This window comes from Mustela lutreola, chromosome 12, assembly GCF_030435805.1.
Source record: "Mustela lutreola isolate mMusLut2 chromosome 12, mMusLut2.pri, whole genome shotgun sequence".
Lineage (NCBI taxonomy): Eukaryota > Metazoa > Chordata > Mammalia > Carnivora > Mustelidae > Mustela > Mustela lutreola.
The window spans coordinates 33862410-33875222 of record NC_081301.1 but is presented as its reverse complement, the minus strand read 5'-3'; the positions used below and the strand labels follow the sequence as shown (position 1 = coordinate 33875222).

General features: G+C 39.8%; 1 protein-coding gene across 2 annotated transcripts in view; it reads left to right on the top strand.

The window, feature by feature from the left end:
* DCAF10 (DDB1 and CUL4 associated factor 10) overlaps nt 1-12768 on the top strand; it is a 47859-nt gene extending 35091 nt beyond the window's left edge. The window contains exons 4-8 of one of the 2 annotated variants that reach the window (XR_009346281.1): nt 71-273; nt 3420-3533; nt 6456-6601; nt 7570-10297; nt 12055-12768. Coding sequence is in view for 1 of the 2 variants with exons in the window: in XM_059141319.1 (XP_058997302.1) it covers nt 71-273; nt 3420-3533; nt 6456-6601; nt 7570-7938 (832 nt within the window). In the remaining variant the exon portion in view is untranslated. Of the gene's footprint in view, nt 1-70; nt 274-3419; nt 3534-6455; nt 6602-7569 lie in introns of both variants that reach the window. The other variant, XM_059141319.1, reaches the window with a different exon arrangement.
* The last annotated feature ends 45 nt before the right edge of the window (nt 12769-12813 follow it).

The following is a 12813-nucleotide window of genomic DNA, read 5'->3' as shown; positions in this document are numbered from 1 at the left end:
AAAATATGACTGCTAACCAAATCCGTATATTTATGATAATTCTAGGTTTTGTTTTGATTTCTTCTGTTAGGTGTACAGAAGATGGGTGTCCACATAAGAAATTCTTTCACACACGTTTTCTCATGCGAATGAGATTAACTCCAGATTGTTCCAAAATGTTGATCTCAACGTCCTCTGGATATCTCTTGATTTTGCATGATCTTGACTTAACTAAGTCTTTAGAAGTAGGCAGCTATCCCATTTTGAGAGCAAGAAGAACTACATCAAGTTCAGGTAAGCTTTTCCTTTTTGATTTCAGAAAATTTTCCATAGAGTTTCACACAAAGGGATGGTATATGTTTCCATCTTGAGAATGATACCAGGAAGGAGGGAAGGAAATTTGAAGACATTTTTGGAAAACTCATTGAAAGCTTTTTTTCCCAAGGAAGTATGACCTATATGAATTTCTGACATAGCATTAATTTGTGCTTCTGTATCACCAGTGGAATAGGAAGGACTACTAACTATAAAAATATTTTCTTTTATCGCTTTCTGCTATCCAGAAAATCTTTTATTTATTTTTTATAACATATAATCTATTATTTGCCCCAGGGGTACAGGTCTGTGAATCATCAGGCTTACACATTTCATAGCACTCATCATAGTGCATACCCTTCCAAGTGTCCATAACCCAGCCACCCTGTCCCCACCCCTCCATTCCCTAGCAACCCTCAGTTTGTTTCCTGAGATTAAGAGTTTCATGGTTTGTTTCCCTCTCGATTCCATTTTGGTTTTTTTCCCCCTCCCTAGCCCTCAATATCCCCCGCCCTGCCTCTCAAATTCCTCATATCAGAGAGATCATATGATAATTGTCTTTCTCTGATTGACTTACTTCGCTTAGCATAATACCCTCTAGTTCCATCCATGTCATTGCAAATGGCAAGATTTCATTTCTTTTGATGACTGCATGGTATTCCTGTGTGTGTGTGTGTGTGTGTGTGTGTACACCACATCTTTATCCATTCATCTGTTGATGGACATCTAGGTTCTTTCCATAGTTTGGCTATTGTGGACATTGCTGCTATAAACATTCCAGGGCATGTGCCCCTTCAGATCACTATATTTGTATCTTTAGGGTAAATACCCAGTAGTGCGATTTGCTGGGTGGTAGGGTAGCTCTATTTTCAACTTTCTGAGGAAACTCCATACTGTTTCCCAGAGTGGCTGCACCAGCTTGTATTCCTACCAATAGTGTAAGAGGGTTGCCCATTCTCTGCATCCTCTCCAACATCTGTCATTTCCTGACTTGTTAATTTTGGCCATTCTGACTGGTGTGAGATGGTATCTCACTGTGGTTTTGATTTGTATTTCCCTGAAATACAAATTTCATAGCATTTCATAGCCAAGTGATATTGAGCATTTTTTCATGTATCTGTTGGCCATTTGGGTATCTTCCACAAAATCTTTTTTTTTTTTTTTTTAATTTATTTGACACAGAGAGAGAGAGCACAAGTAGTCAGAGAGGCAGGCAAAGAGAAAGGGGGAAGCAGGCTCCCTGCTGAGCAGAGAGCCCGATGCAGGACTCGATCCCAGGACCCTGAGATCATGACCTGAACCGAACCAGCAGCTCAACCCACTGAGCTACCCAGACACCCATTCCAGAAAATCTTTTATCAGTATTTCTAAATCATCACTATCTCAAAAAGTTAATGGTGGCCCAAGGTAGGATCTATCTTTTTAAGTGCTTCTGAAGCCCAACAGAGCTTTATTACTATTTTTATTTTATTTCATTTCATTTTTATTTCACAACCCTGAGATCAAGACCTGAGCTGAGATCAAGAGCTAGACACTGAACTCACTGAGCCACCCTGGTGCCCCACCTAGCAGAGCTTTTAAGATACATTCAGTATAGAGCTTTACTTTTAAGTCTATATTACATCCCAGACTTTCAGAAGTCTATACCCAGGTAGCTGGTGCCATCCTCTTTCACAACCCCTAAATATCCTCTTGCTAAAGCTGTATTCTGGTTTGTTTGTTTGTTTTAGGATTTATTTATTTATTTTTGAGCGTGGCGGAGGTTGCAGAGGAAGAGAGAAGCCTGACGCATACTCCCCACCAAGCAGGGAACACACTGGAGGGGGGAACCTCAATCCCAGGACCCCGAGATTATGACCCAAGTTGAAACAAAGAATCAGCTGCTTAACCAACTGAGCCACCTACATGCCCCTAAAACTGTATTATTTTTCCTGTTGCTGATTCCATTAGAATGCTTCAGTGAAATTGGGGGTCAGAAAAACTTATGCACTGTAATTTATCTACATTATGTGATAGAGTCTGTATTTCATCACCTTTGGGGAAAAGAGGGCTATTCCAGGAACATACCTATTTATAATTTTATGTTTATGAACAAAAACCCAGAAAAAAAGACTTAAGCATTTGAAACGCAATGTTTATAAATACCTATTTAAAATCAGCTTCAAAAGAGTAAATAAATAAAAATCAGCTTCAGATAGTTGGACTCTTTCTCCTGTATGCGTAGGGCCACATCTGAAGACTCCTTTGGGAAAGTACGGGCCCCATTGTAATTGCATTTGTCCAAATTCACTCCTAAAAGTAGAAATTTAAGTTTTATCAATTTATTTGCAAAACAAGGGATTTCATGAGTATGTGAGTATAATCCTTTTACATTCAGAAATTTATTTTTAGGTTAAACATTAATAAGCAACTTTAGCTTAGTAAGAGGTAGTAACTTAGAAGGTCTGGTTGGTATTTTTTTATTCAAAAACCAAGAACATTTTCTGTCTTCTAAGAGTAACTCTGTTAATAACATCAAAAGGAATTAGATGAAGAAATCCTCATAAAAGTGTGGGGCCACCGAAGAGTGAGATGAAACAGAGATTGCTATTTGGAGTAATACATTAGATCCAACTATCTGATACTCAGTGTTTGTTTTTCAACAGATTTCAGTATGAAGTTTATATTGCATTTCAAAGATAGTTTTCACATAATTCCATGAATGATAACAATTGTTTGGCATGCTTAAGAAGGCTCATTTACTGTTCTCAGTAATGAACCTGGTATTTGGACCCTATTCTAAGAGTAAATGGGCTGATGAACAGCTCAGTTTTCATGTTTATTGAATTTTCTTATTCCATCTTACTATAGAAGTGATGGGGAACCCAGAGATGCTCCTGTGCTTATTGGGTTTGTCATTTTTATTTTACTTAAGCAAATCTTGGTATAAGAGATTTTAGAAAGGGCCCAGGCCTTAGAGCTGTCCTACCTACCTTGGTCTTAGTTATAGGCCTGCTTTAAGTGGGCATGTACTTGCCATGTTTCAGATGGATTTTCACAGTATGCTTCAACTAGATGATTAAAAAGTTAAGAGACGCTATTAAAGTTCTGCTAAGTTTACTGTCAGAACTTTTTGTATTTTCAAGATCTGACTACTTCATCAAGTTCTTCTGGTCCTCGAGTTTCTAGTTCACCTTGTCATCATAGTGATTCTAATTCATCTTCTGAGAAACACTTGTCACGAGCCTCACAAAGAGAAGGTAGGTTAAAAGTGGAATTTTATAGTCTTGCAACAACAGATTCTACCAAATAGCTTTCTTTGGTTTAGTTTTAATCCAGACAAAAGCCAGTAAAGAAGAGGATATTCTTTGACCGTCAGTCATTTTCAAAAGCTAACCAGTCTCTAGGGTTGGATATCTTGGGCTTACATCATTGTTGGAATTTGAGCTTTGGTTTTAATTACTGAATTTCGTTTGGTCTAGATTAGAGAAAAAGTAGTTTGGAAATGTAGATTCCAATCGAGGTTGTTAGGGAAATTAAATGAGATATGCATGTGAGGGTGCAGTATAAGGTAATGAGTTTGTCAAGTGCTTGTGAAGTCGCCTAGTTCCAGCCTGGTAGGCATTTTGCTCTCCCATTTCTTTATCCAAGCAATGGCTGACCGCCTGAGAGGGATTGTGGGATAAAGTGGGCTACGACCTGACCCCACTGTGCTTTTGCCTGTTTCCCCCCCACTGCTCTGGGAGAACTAGCTATTTACCCTATTCTTTTCCACCCCCTAAATGAGATGCTTTTTACCTATGCAAATTTCATCTACTTCTCCAAACCAGCTCACATCTAAGCACTTTTTGTTTGTCCTCATCTTTGTGGACTGATGGCCAGATGTGGTTCTTTTTGTAATTTCGGGTCACCTTTTGGAGATGAGCATGGCTCCTACTTAGATCTTTAGGGGAGGGACTATCCGTTAGACTTCTAATTTGTTTCTCCTAGGTGGTATCACCTGGTTAAGTGCTTAATAATTGCATACTTGATTATTTTGCATGACTACTTATGTTTGTAGAGTGGTTTGAGAGCCCTTCCTAAACCTACAGCCTATCTACTTTCCTTTGGGTATTCAGGACTATGACATTTAAGATTAAAAATTCCTCCTACTAAATTTAGAGATTTATGCCCAGATGTGTAACATTTTTTTCTTTGATACTTTGTTCTACTGTACTACTTTGGCTACAGTACATAAGACAAGGCTCTTAATAATATACATTGAGAAAAATCTTTATTGAGCTAAACCATCCATGAGGAAAAAAACTACACAAAACTTAAGAGTAGTTAGCTGTTTGTTGCAGTGGTAAACCCAAAAACCAAACTGCACAGCAGTTTCATGATGTAGAGAGTTGGGAATGAGAGAAGAGACAATGTATGGAGAGCCTCGGCAGAGTATAGAGAAGAGGTGGGGCTCATACATCAGCTCGTTCTGAATGTTGGCACTCCTGGGTCTTCAGGATATCAGAATGTTAGCACCATACTTTGATAGATACAGTAGCTGTATAGAGCTGAGGCTATCAATCCCATTTCAGGATTAGAACTTTTTTTTTTTTTAAGTGATCTCTACACCCAGTACAGGGCTCAAACTCCAGACCCTGAGATCAAGAGTCAGATGCCCCTAGAACTCTTTTTGACATGAAGTCTGCTGTGGATTGTAGAACAGATAAAGTGCAAAAACTGGTTCAAGTGAAATTAGTGAGTTTGTTGACCAGTCTTCCCTATCCCATCCCCATGTGGTTCCCTCTCTGGAGGAACCTCCAAGGAGCAGAACTCAAAAGCCACTACTTACTTATTTAGACGGGTTTCTTTTCTGCTTTTGTTCAATTTTCAGAATTCTTGAAATAGTGGTTTTTCTCTAAAATTGTTATTAAGGTTCAGTCACATGTGAAATCATTATTTAGGTATAGTTTGGTTATAACAATGTAATTGAGAGCTTCACAGGTTTCCATCAATGCTGTAGTAATCTAAAGGGAATCTTTTAAAGAAGATAACACATCTATTTGAGAAACAGTTCACAAAGGGTCTGACAGAGGGAGCTCATAATCTTCAAAGCAACTCCTTCCGTGGGTAGAGAAGTGTTAAAATATTTCTCTTGATATTAAAGTTCTAAACTGCTTTTTTATGATGTCTGTGAAAGTGGTTCTCCACATTCCTGAGGGATAGGATGTAACTCCCAGCAGTAACGGCTAGCTGTAGCAATTACTTCCGTGAGGCCTAGGAAGGAGGACAGGATGGGCCCTAACAGAGTACCAGGCGTGTGTATGATTGGCAGTGTCTCCCAACCCCTTGTTTTGATACACTGATATGTGAACTATCCTGCCTTGCCTCCAAAATGATAGATGTTTATCATTTATAGTACTGTCCTTGGGGGGCCATAAGTCCTGCTCCTTGCACACATAATAGCCTTTTATTGATAATAAAGGCGGTCTCCATGGCTTCCAAGTATTTCCTTCTCAGGGATAGAGAGCACCAGGGTCCTCTGAGATGAGAATTCTCTTTTACTTCTTTTCCAGATTCCTTTCATGTCCTAGAATTTGATTTTTAGAGTTTTCTGAGATACAAATCCTAATCAAAAGGATCCCTAGTCTACTTTAACGCCTTAGTCTTAGGTTATGGATTCCTGCTGCAGGACTTGGATCCTTTAGTTCTGGTCATAACCTTTCCCCATAATCCCACGCCAAAAACATGTACACCGTATATCAAGGGGCACCATAGGTTTTTTTCTATATATGGTTTTTGGTGTTTAATTGTTTTTTTGTTTGTGAAGGTGGTTGTTGTTGTTGTTGGCTTTTTTGGAGGGGGGAGATTTATTTTAGAGAGAGCAAGCATGAGTGGGAGGTGCAGAGGAAGAGAGAGAATCTGAAGCGGACTCCATGCTGAGCATGGAGCCCGCTGCAGGGCTTGATCTCACAACCCTGAGATCATGACCTGAGCCAAAACCAAGAGTTGGCTGCTTAACTGATGGTGCCCCCGCAGCTGTGCCCAGTTTTTCTTTTTACATGTGGTAGCATGTAAAAAAAGGAGGGGGGCTGACGAAGGAATGAAGGCTAGAGGTGGGGGTGACTGCCAGAAATCAAAGCTTTGATGAGCTGCCTTAATCCTTTGATAATACAAATCTCACATCCTAATTTTCGTATCAGGAGTTTCACCACGAAATAGTCTTGAAGTCTTAACCCCTGAAGTTCCTGGTGAGAGAGACCGTGGAAACTGCATCACGTCCTTACAGCTGCACCCAAAGGGCTGGGCCACTCTCCTTCGGTGCTCAAGCAACACTGATGATCAGGAGGTAGGAGCGGCGGCAGTCCACCTCAGCGGGGCTGACGGAACAGCCGCTGCCGGGCGTGCTCCTGGCCCCTTTATCCCTTGAACCCCTCCTTCCTCTCCAGCCTCCTCTACAGGTTTAAATACTTTAAACCAGTATCAGCTCAGATTGTGTCCAGCTTCTTCATCCTTGCCCCCTTCATCTGCCACATGCCCTTTACATAGTGAACTTCAGAGGGGAGATGCTGCAGCCAAGCTGGCTAAATGTAAGGTTTTGCTAAGCCAATTGAGTTTTAGAATTTGCTCTTTTTAAAAACCAAGGGAGGGGTGTCTGGGTGTCTGGTCGGTTTAGTGTCTGCCTTCAGCTCAGGTCATGATTCCAGGATCCTGGGGTCGAGTCCCAGTCAGGCTCCCTTCTCAGCAGGGAATCTGCTTTTCCCTCTCGCTCTGCTCCTCCCCACTGCTCATGCTGACTCCCTCAAATAAATAAAACTAATCAGTTAATTAGTAAAACTACCAGCGGAACCTGGGGAAAGACTAAACTGATGACTGGGGAAAGGGCCTTATATCACCTCATGACCCGTCACTCTGGAAAGCAGGAGTCTTTTGAGGATCTCACTGGCTCTAGAAGTCACAACTGAAAAGAGACAAGGACCAATTGTGTAGGAGGAGAGCTATTTTAGGTTAGATGTCTAAACTTTGGAATATTTTAAGTATCAGAATTGTTATTTTCACAAAAGGGAATTATTACCACAGAAGTCACAGCAGCCTGAGGGAATAAAAGGCATTAGTCATAGTATGTCAAAGCACACAGAATAACCTTGGCCTCTGAAGATAAGGTGTGGGGCCTACACATTTTAATAGATGGGAGATGGGTAGCAGTCATCTGATTTCTTGCAACAATTCTGTGGCTTTGACAGTCGGTTGAGCTTTTTACAAAAAGAAATATTTGGGGCTCTGTAATTTTGGTTTCTCTCTCTTCTCTCCCCTTAGTGGACTTGTGTCTATGAATTCCAAGAAGGAGCTCCTGTGCGACCTGTCTCACCCCGCTGTTCTCTACGACTAACTCATTACATTGAAGAAGCCAATGTAGGCAGGGGTTATATCAAAGAACTTTGCTTCAGTCCTGATGGGCGAATGGTCTCTTCCCCACATGGCTACGGGATTCGCTTGTTGGGATTTGACAAACAGTGCAGTGAACTTATAGACTGTTTGCCCAAAGAAGCCAGTCCCCTGCGGGTGATCCGTTCTCTGTACTCTCATAATGACGTGGTACTGACGACGAAGTTCTCTCCAACACATTGTCAGATTGCCTCAGGGTGCCTTAGCGGACGGGTTTCTTTGTATCAGCCAAAGTTTTAGGCACAACTTATATCAAATAAGGAACTCTTCTGGTGTTTGACTCACAAATTACTTCAATTTAGGTGAAGTATTTACTTTTTAGAAGATCTTAAAAGTTTGGGTCAAGATGCCGGTTATTATGGGTCCACGAACACACCTGTGACCTGAGGACTTGGCTGTCCGGTATCGTAGGGGCCTCGCCAAGTTAGACTCTACGCAGCAGCAGCTTTTGCCGCATTCCTCTGCTCCTGTGCCACCTAAACTTCAGTTCTTCTGGTTATTTTGCATGGTAGCTCTTGTCAAATTTCTTCATTTCTTTCCTTGTTTTTTTTAGTTCGGTGTGAATTTCGTGGGTGTCTGGCAGGAGTTATGGCGGGGTTAGGAGAAACCCGTGACGCTATATTGAATAAACCCAGAAGTCCCATGTCAGCATACTGGTCATTAAAAAAGAAATTCCATCTTATCAGTATACTTGGCCTTTTAAAGTTGCTGTTATGTTTCTCTATAATGAGCACAGATAATGGCATTATTCTCGTAACTGTTAGTCTTACAACAAAAATGTCTTTTGAGTTTCCTGTTAAAATTATACATATTTTTTCACCGTGAAGGGAATTTTGTTGTAAAACTCTAGAAAAAATAACTGCCACCTCTCTTTGTAATTTACTTGTATGAATTTAAAAATCTCTAGCATGTGTCCTTACTTGGTATTTTGTTCCTCTGAACAGCATTTAGAAAGGAAAACAGGAGAAGGAGTGGGCTTTGGTCATTTCTGTTGTATACAGGAGGACTCATTGAGTTAGTACACTATCTGGTCAGAGAGAGGAGAACCACGTGGCTTAGAATTTGTTTTCTCTGCCAGACTATTTGACTCACACAGGGTGACTTGTTATGGTATTAGCGTGGAGGGGAGATTGAGAGGAAAGAGGTGGTATTTTCTTCATCTTTACTCCTTGAGCCAGGGGGCACAAGCTTGACCCTTAGCATTAGGGAGGGGTGAGCTGCAGTCCTCTGCAAGCCGTGACCTAACTACAGTAGTCAGTGACTTGGATATCAGGACAAAGAGCTGACGTGAAGACCTCTTACATTCTGTTATGGAACACAGCAAGCGGGGTCAATCACAGGGCTGACTGGCCTGCTGAAGTAAGCAGCTTTCTTCTAGTCTGCACTTGGACGGATATTATATTTAGAAAGGATCCACCAGAGGCTCGAGTAATTTAAGCCACATGTTAGCTCGTTCCCTCTCAGATCATATTCTCTTAGGCCAGTGGTTTTCAGATAATAGGGTGCGTTACAGTTATTTAGGAGCTTGTGGAAAACAGAAACCTGGCCCTCACTGTAGGAGGTTCTGATTCAGTCAGGGAGATGACAGGAATCTGTTTTTTGGTTTTTTGTTTTTAGGAATCTGTTTTTAATAGGAACCTCTAGTAACCTTATTCAGGTGGTTCCTAGATCAGAGTTTGAAAAACACTACCTTAAACATCAGTAAGTACTTCCGTACCTTTCAGGTGGTTAACTCCCAGAAGGTGTTTTAATTATTTAAAAAAATAGTAAGTAAATCCATTTTAGAGGTAGAAAATGTAATCAGTCTCATCATCAAATGAATGAGAAAAGTTAAGTGACTTGCCTAAAGTCGTCTTACAAAATTAGTGGCAGAGCCAGAACTTTAATTCAAGTCTCCTAATTCCTTGCTCAGGGCAATTTCTACTGTATTGTGCTGGCTGTTAAAACAATGATTTATGAACACTTTATCTTGTCTTTAAGTTGTATTATTGTGACTACCCTTAAACTGGCTGATAGATTTAAAAACGCATGGGAGTAGATGCTGAGAATTCCGGCCCTAAGAAAAGAATCGCAAATCTTACAGAATTATTAAGCAACCCAAACACATGAATAAAAATGACAATTTTTTTTTTTTGCAGGACCTACCAGACAGCCATTCACACACGTGTGCAGAGGTTACATACATCTCCCTTGGAACAATCTTGGCTCTAGGACAAATTTTAACAATTACATCATTTTAGCATGGATGTTAAAAAGAATTTGAAATTTTTTAGCCATCAAGAAAATTACTACAAAGTATAATGTAAACATTGGTTTGCCATAAATTTTTTTAAACGTCCACATATGTAAAGGAAGATAAAGTTTTGGAGGCAAAAGTACCCAATCTTAACATTCAAAACAAGCTACCGAGTACAGCACTTCTATTGATGAAACAAAGATTCCGTATATTGCAACCCCTCTGGAGAGAGTTGCATGTCGGATGCTAGACCCACGTGTTGCCCAACTCAGTTTCAGTCCATGATTCTTCAACCATTATAGTGTCTATGGTGTCAGCCTACACACTTTACTACTAACCCTCTCTCACCTACTCTCTCACAAGGTAGGTGACATGAGCACCGAATTACTTTGGAAGAAATGGAGGGTCTGAAAGGTCGAGTCAGAGCTGGCACTGGGCGGCGGGGGCGGAGAGCAACACTGGGATTTAAACCCAGCTGCTTCAGTCCAGAGCCTGGGTGCTTACTACTCTACCACTTTGCCCTTTTGTTTATAAAGATGGGAAAATGGCCTGTGAATTTGTTTAGCATCCTCTGTAAATTCTTTATTACAGAGCTGACTTACCTTCTGCACCATGCAAGATTCATAAGAATGAAAATTTCCATTAGAATTAGTACCATAAACTGCAGGGCATACATACAGTCCACTCCTAACTGAAAGACTTCGAGCAGGATACATAGCTGTAAAGAAAAATGTGGAATAAACTGCCTTGTATAAAAATAGAGCCACATAGATGAGAATTAAAAATTAGCAAACTCAACAAAACCACCTTTGTCCTCTTTTTGAGGTCGGCTGTGATCAAAACATCATGAGGGGGATATTAATCCAGGAATCATAGGGCATCAGGAATGCTAGACTCTTGGAGGAAACTGCATCTTAAAATTTCAAGGTCTCATTTCACTTAAGAGCATAAAAGCTAGTCTGGGTTTTTTTTACTCTAAATTTTATTTAGTCATTTTTATTCATGATAACTGGTGAATGTATTATAAATGGTAATGTGGTATAGTTGTTGGTAAATGTAGAATAAATTATACTTGTTTTAAAAACCTTTCTACAGGGGCGCCTGACTGGCTCAGTAGAGCATGCAACTCTTGATCTTGGGGTCATGAGTTTGAGCCCCATCTTGAGGGGCAAACTGTATCTTTAAAAAAATCTCAAAAATAAGCTTTCTACAGAAATGCTATGTTAACTAAGTTTAGGAACATCAAATATTTAGTAGTTCCTTATCTTTAGTTGTGAAAATGAAGTCGCTAAAGCAGACAAGACCTCTCTCGATCTTTCGAAAATAGATCTGATTTTTTTCCTCAGAAGCCCAAAGTACATGTATATTTTGTTATTTCTCCTTGTTACATCCAAGATAAGGCTTTACCAAAAATTTTAGGCAAACAAGCAAGGATAAGGTTCCCAACTCCTATCCAGAACCAAGATCACATTATGTCATAGTTAAAGTTTGGTTTTCCAGGAAGTACAATACAGGAAGAACACTCTGAGAATCTGTTAGAAGCCTAGTGTTTCCCATATCAGTCCGAATATGGTACTGGCATCCACAAGCATCTGTTAAATCTTCTGTTTAGCAGGAAAAAATAGCCTGATAACACTGATGACAATCATCCCCATTTAAAGTGACCAGCAGCCACGGACAGCTGTGAAAATTCACTCAGTAATAGCCAATGCTGGTCATGAAAGAAAGCATATATATGAAATTTTGGATAACTAATGTATATATCATAAGTGCCAAAATTTAAAACTTGTAAATTATTTTTGATGCAAGTCTTTCAGCTATGTTAGTATACCTCCCTGCCTTCTTAAACAGCATGCTCAGTATAATTCACTTTTTCATAACGAAAAGTAAAAGTTATATTCATGTGTTATTATAAATACCCAAGGAGTTCTGATGTATATAAAATACTTCATAAAATGTAAAGGGCTATAGCAAATATGAGTTAATATCAATTATTAAAAAGGGATTCCCTTGGCCCTGAGGTATATATAATCATTCGCTTCAGGTTGCTTAGATTTGGGGATTTTTTTATTTAAAAATTTTTCTGTGTGCTAAGTGGTTTGTTCTGTCTCCTACCACAGTCTCCACATGCCTGCCTCTAATAGGCTGGCATTTGCGCTGTGTTCATCTGTTCCGAGCTGGGACAGGAGATCACCAGGCCTGCTTAGCGTCTAAAGAGCTGCACGAGCCCTGCGTGCACAGTCTCTGGGACCACTAGCTCTCTGACAGGTTCACCATAACCTGGGGAAAGCCTAGGCTAGTGATTGTTTCAGCTGCCGCCAAGGAAAATACTATGGACAAAGGATGCTGCTAGATGAAGGAATGAACGGCAATGCACCAAAGAACAGCCAAGTAACAACAAAGGCTCTGTATTTGCACAAGGATCCTTCATATTTGTTTTTTTAAAAAGAAGAATGGGGGGGGAGGGGAAACAAATCCAGATAGACTTGAGTATTTTTGATGCCATTAAACTTGGTCAAGAGCCATTAAAATACATGTTTAAATTACCACACATTGTTACAAAGGCAATATTCATCTCATTACAGAATAAGATCATACCAAATTTATACCCCAAGAATTACTCCTGTTCAAATGACAACAGAAATAATCAAAAGGGAAATCTCAAATTTACCTGTATGCTGCTTTAGTTTTAAATGAATAATGGAAATACCAGTTTTATCAAAAGCTCCAAGGAACACATCTCACATATGCACAACTTGTATATGTATGTGTATATAAATGTTACTATAAGTGAAATGTCATCCAGAGACAATAAAATAATTTTAAATTTTAAATCTTGTTCATAGTATTTAAAATAGAATTTTTTCAGCTTTCCTAAG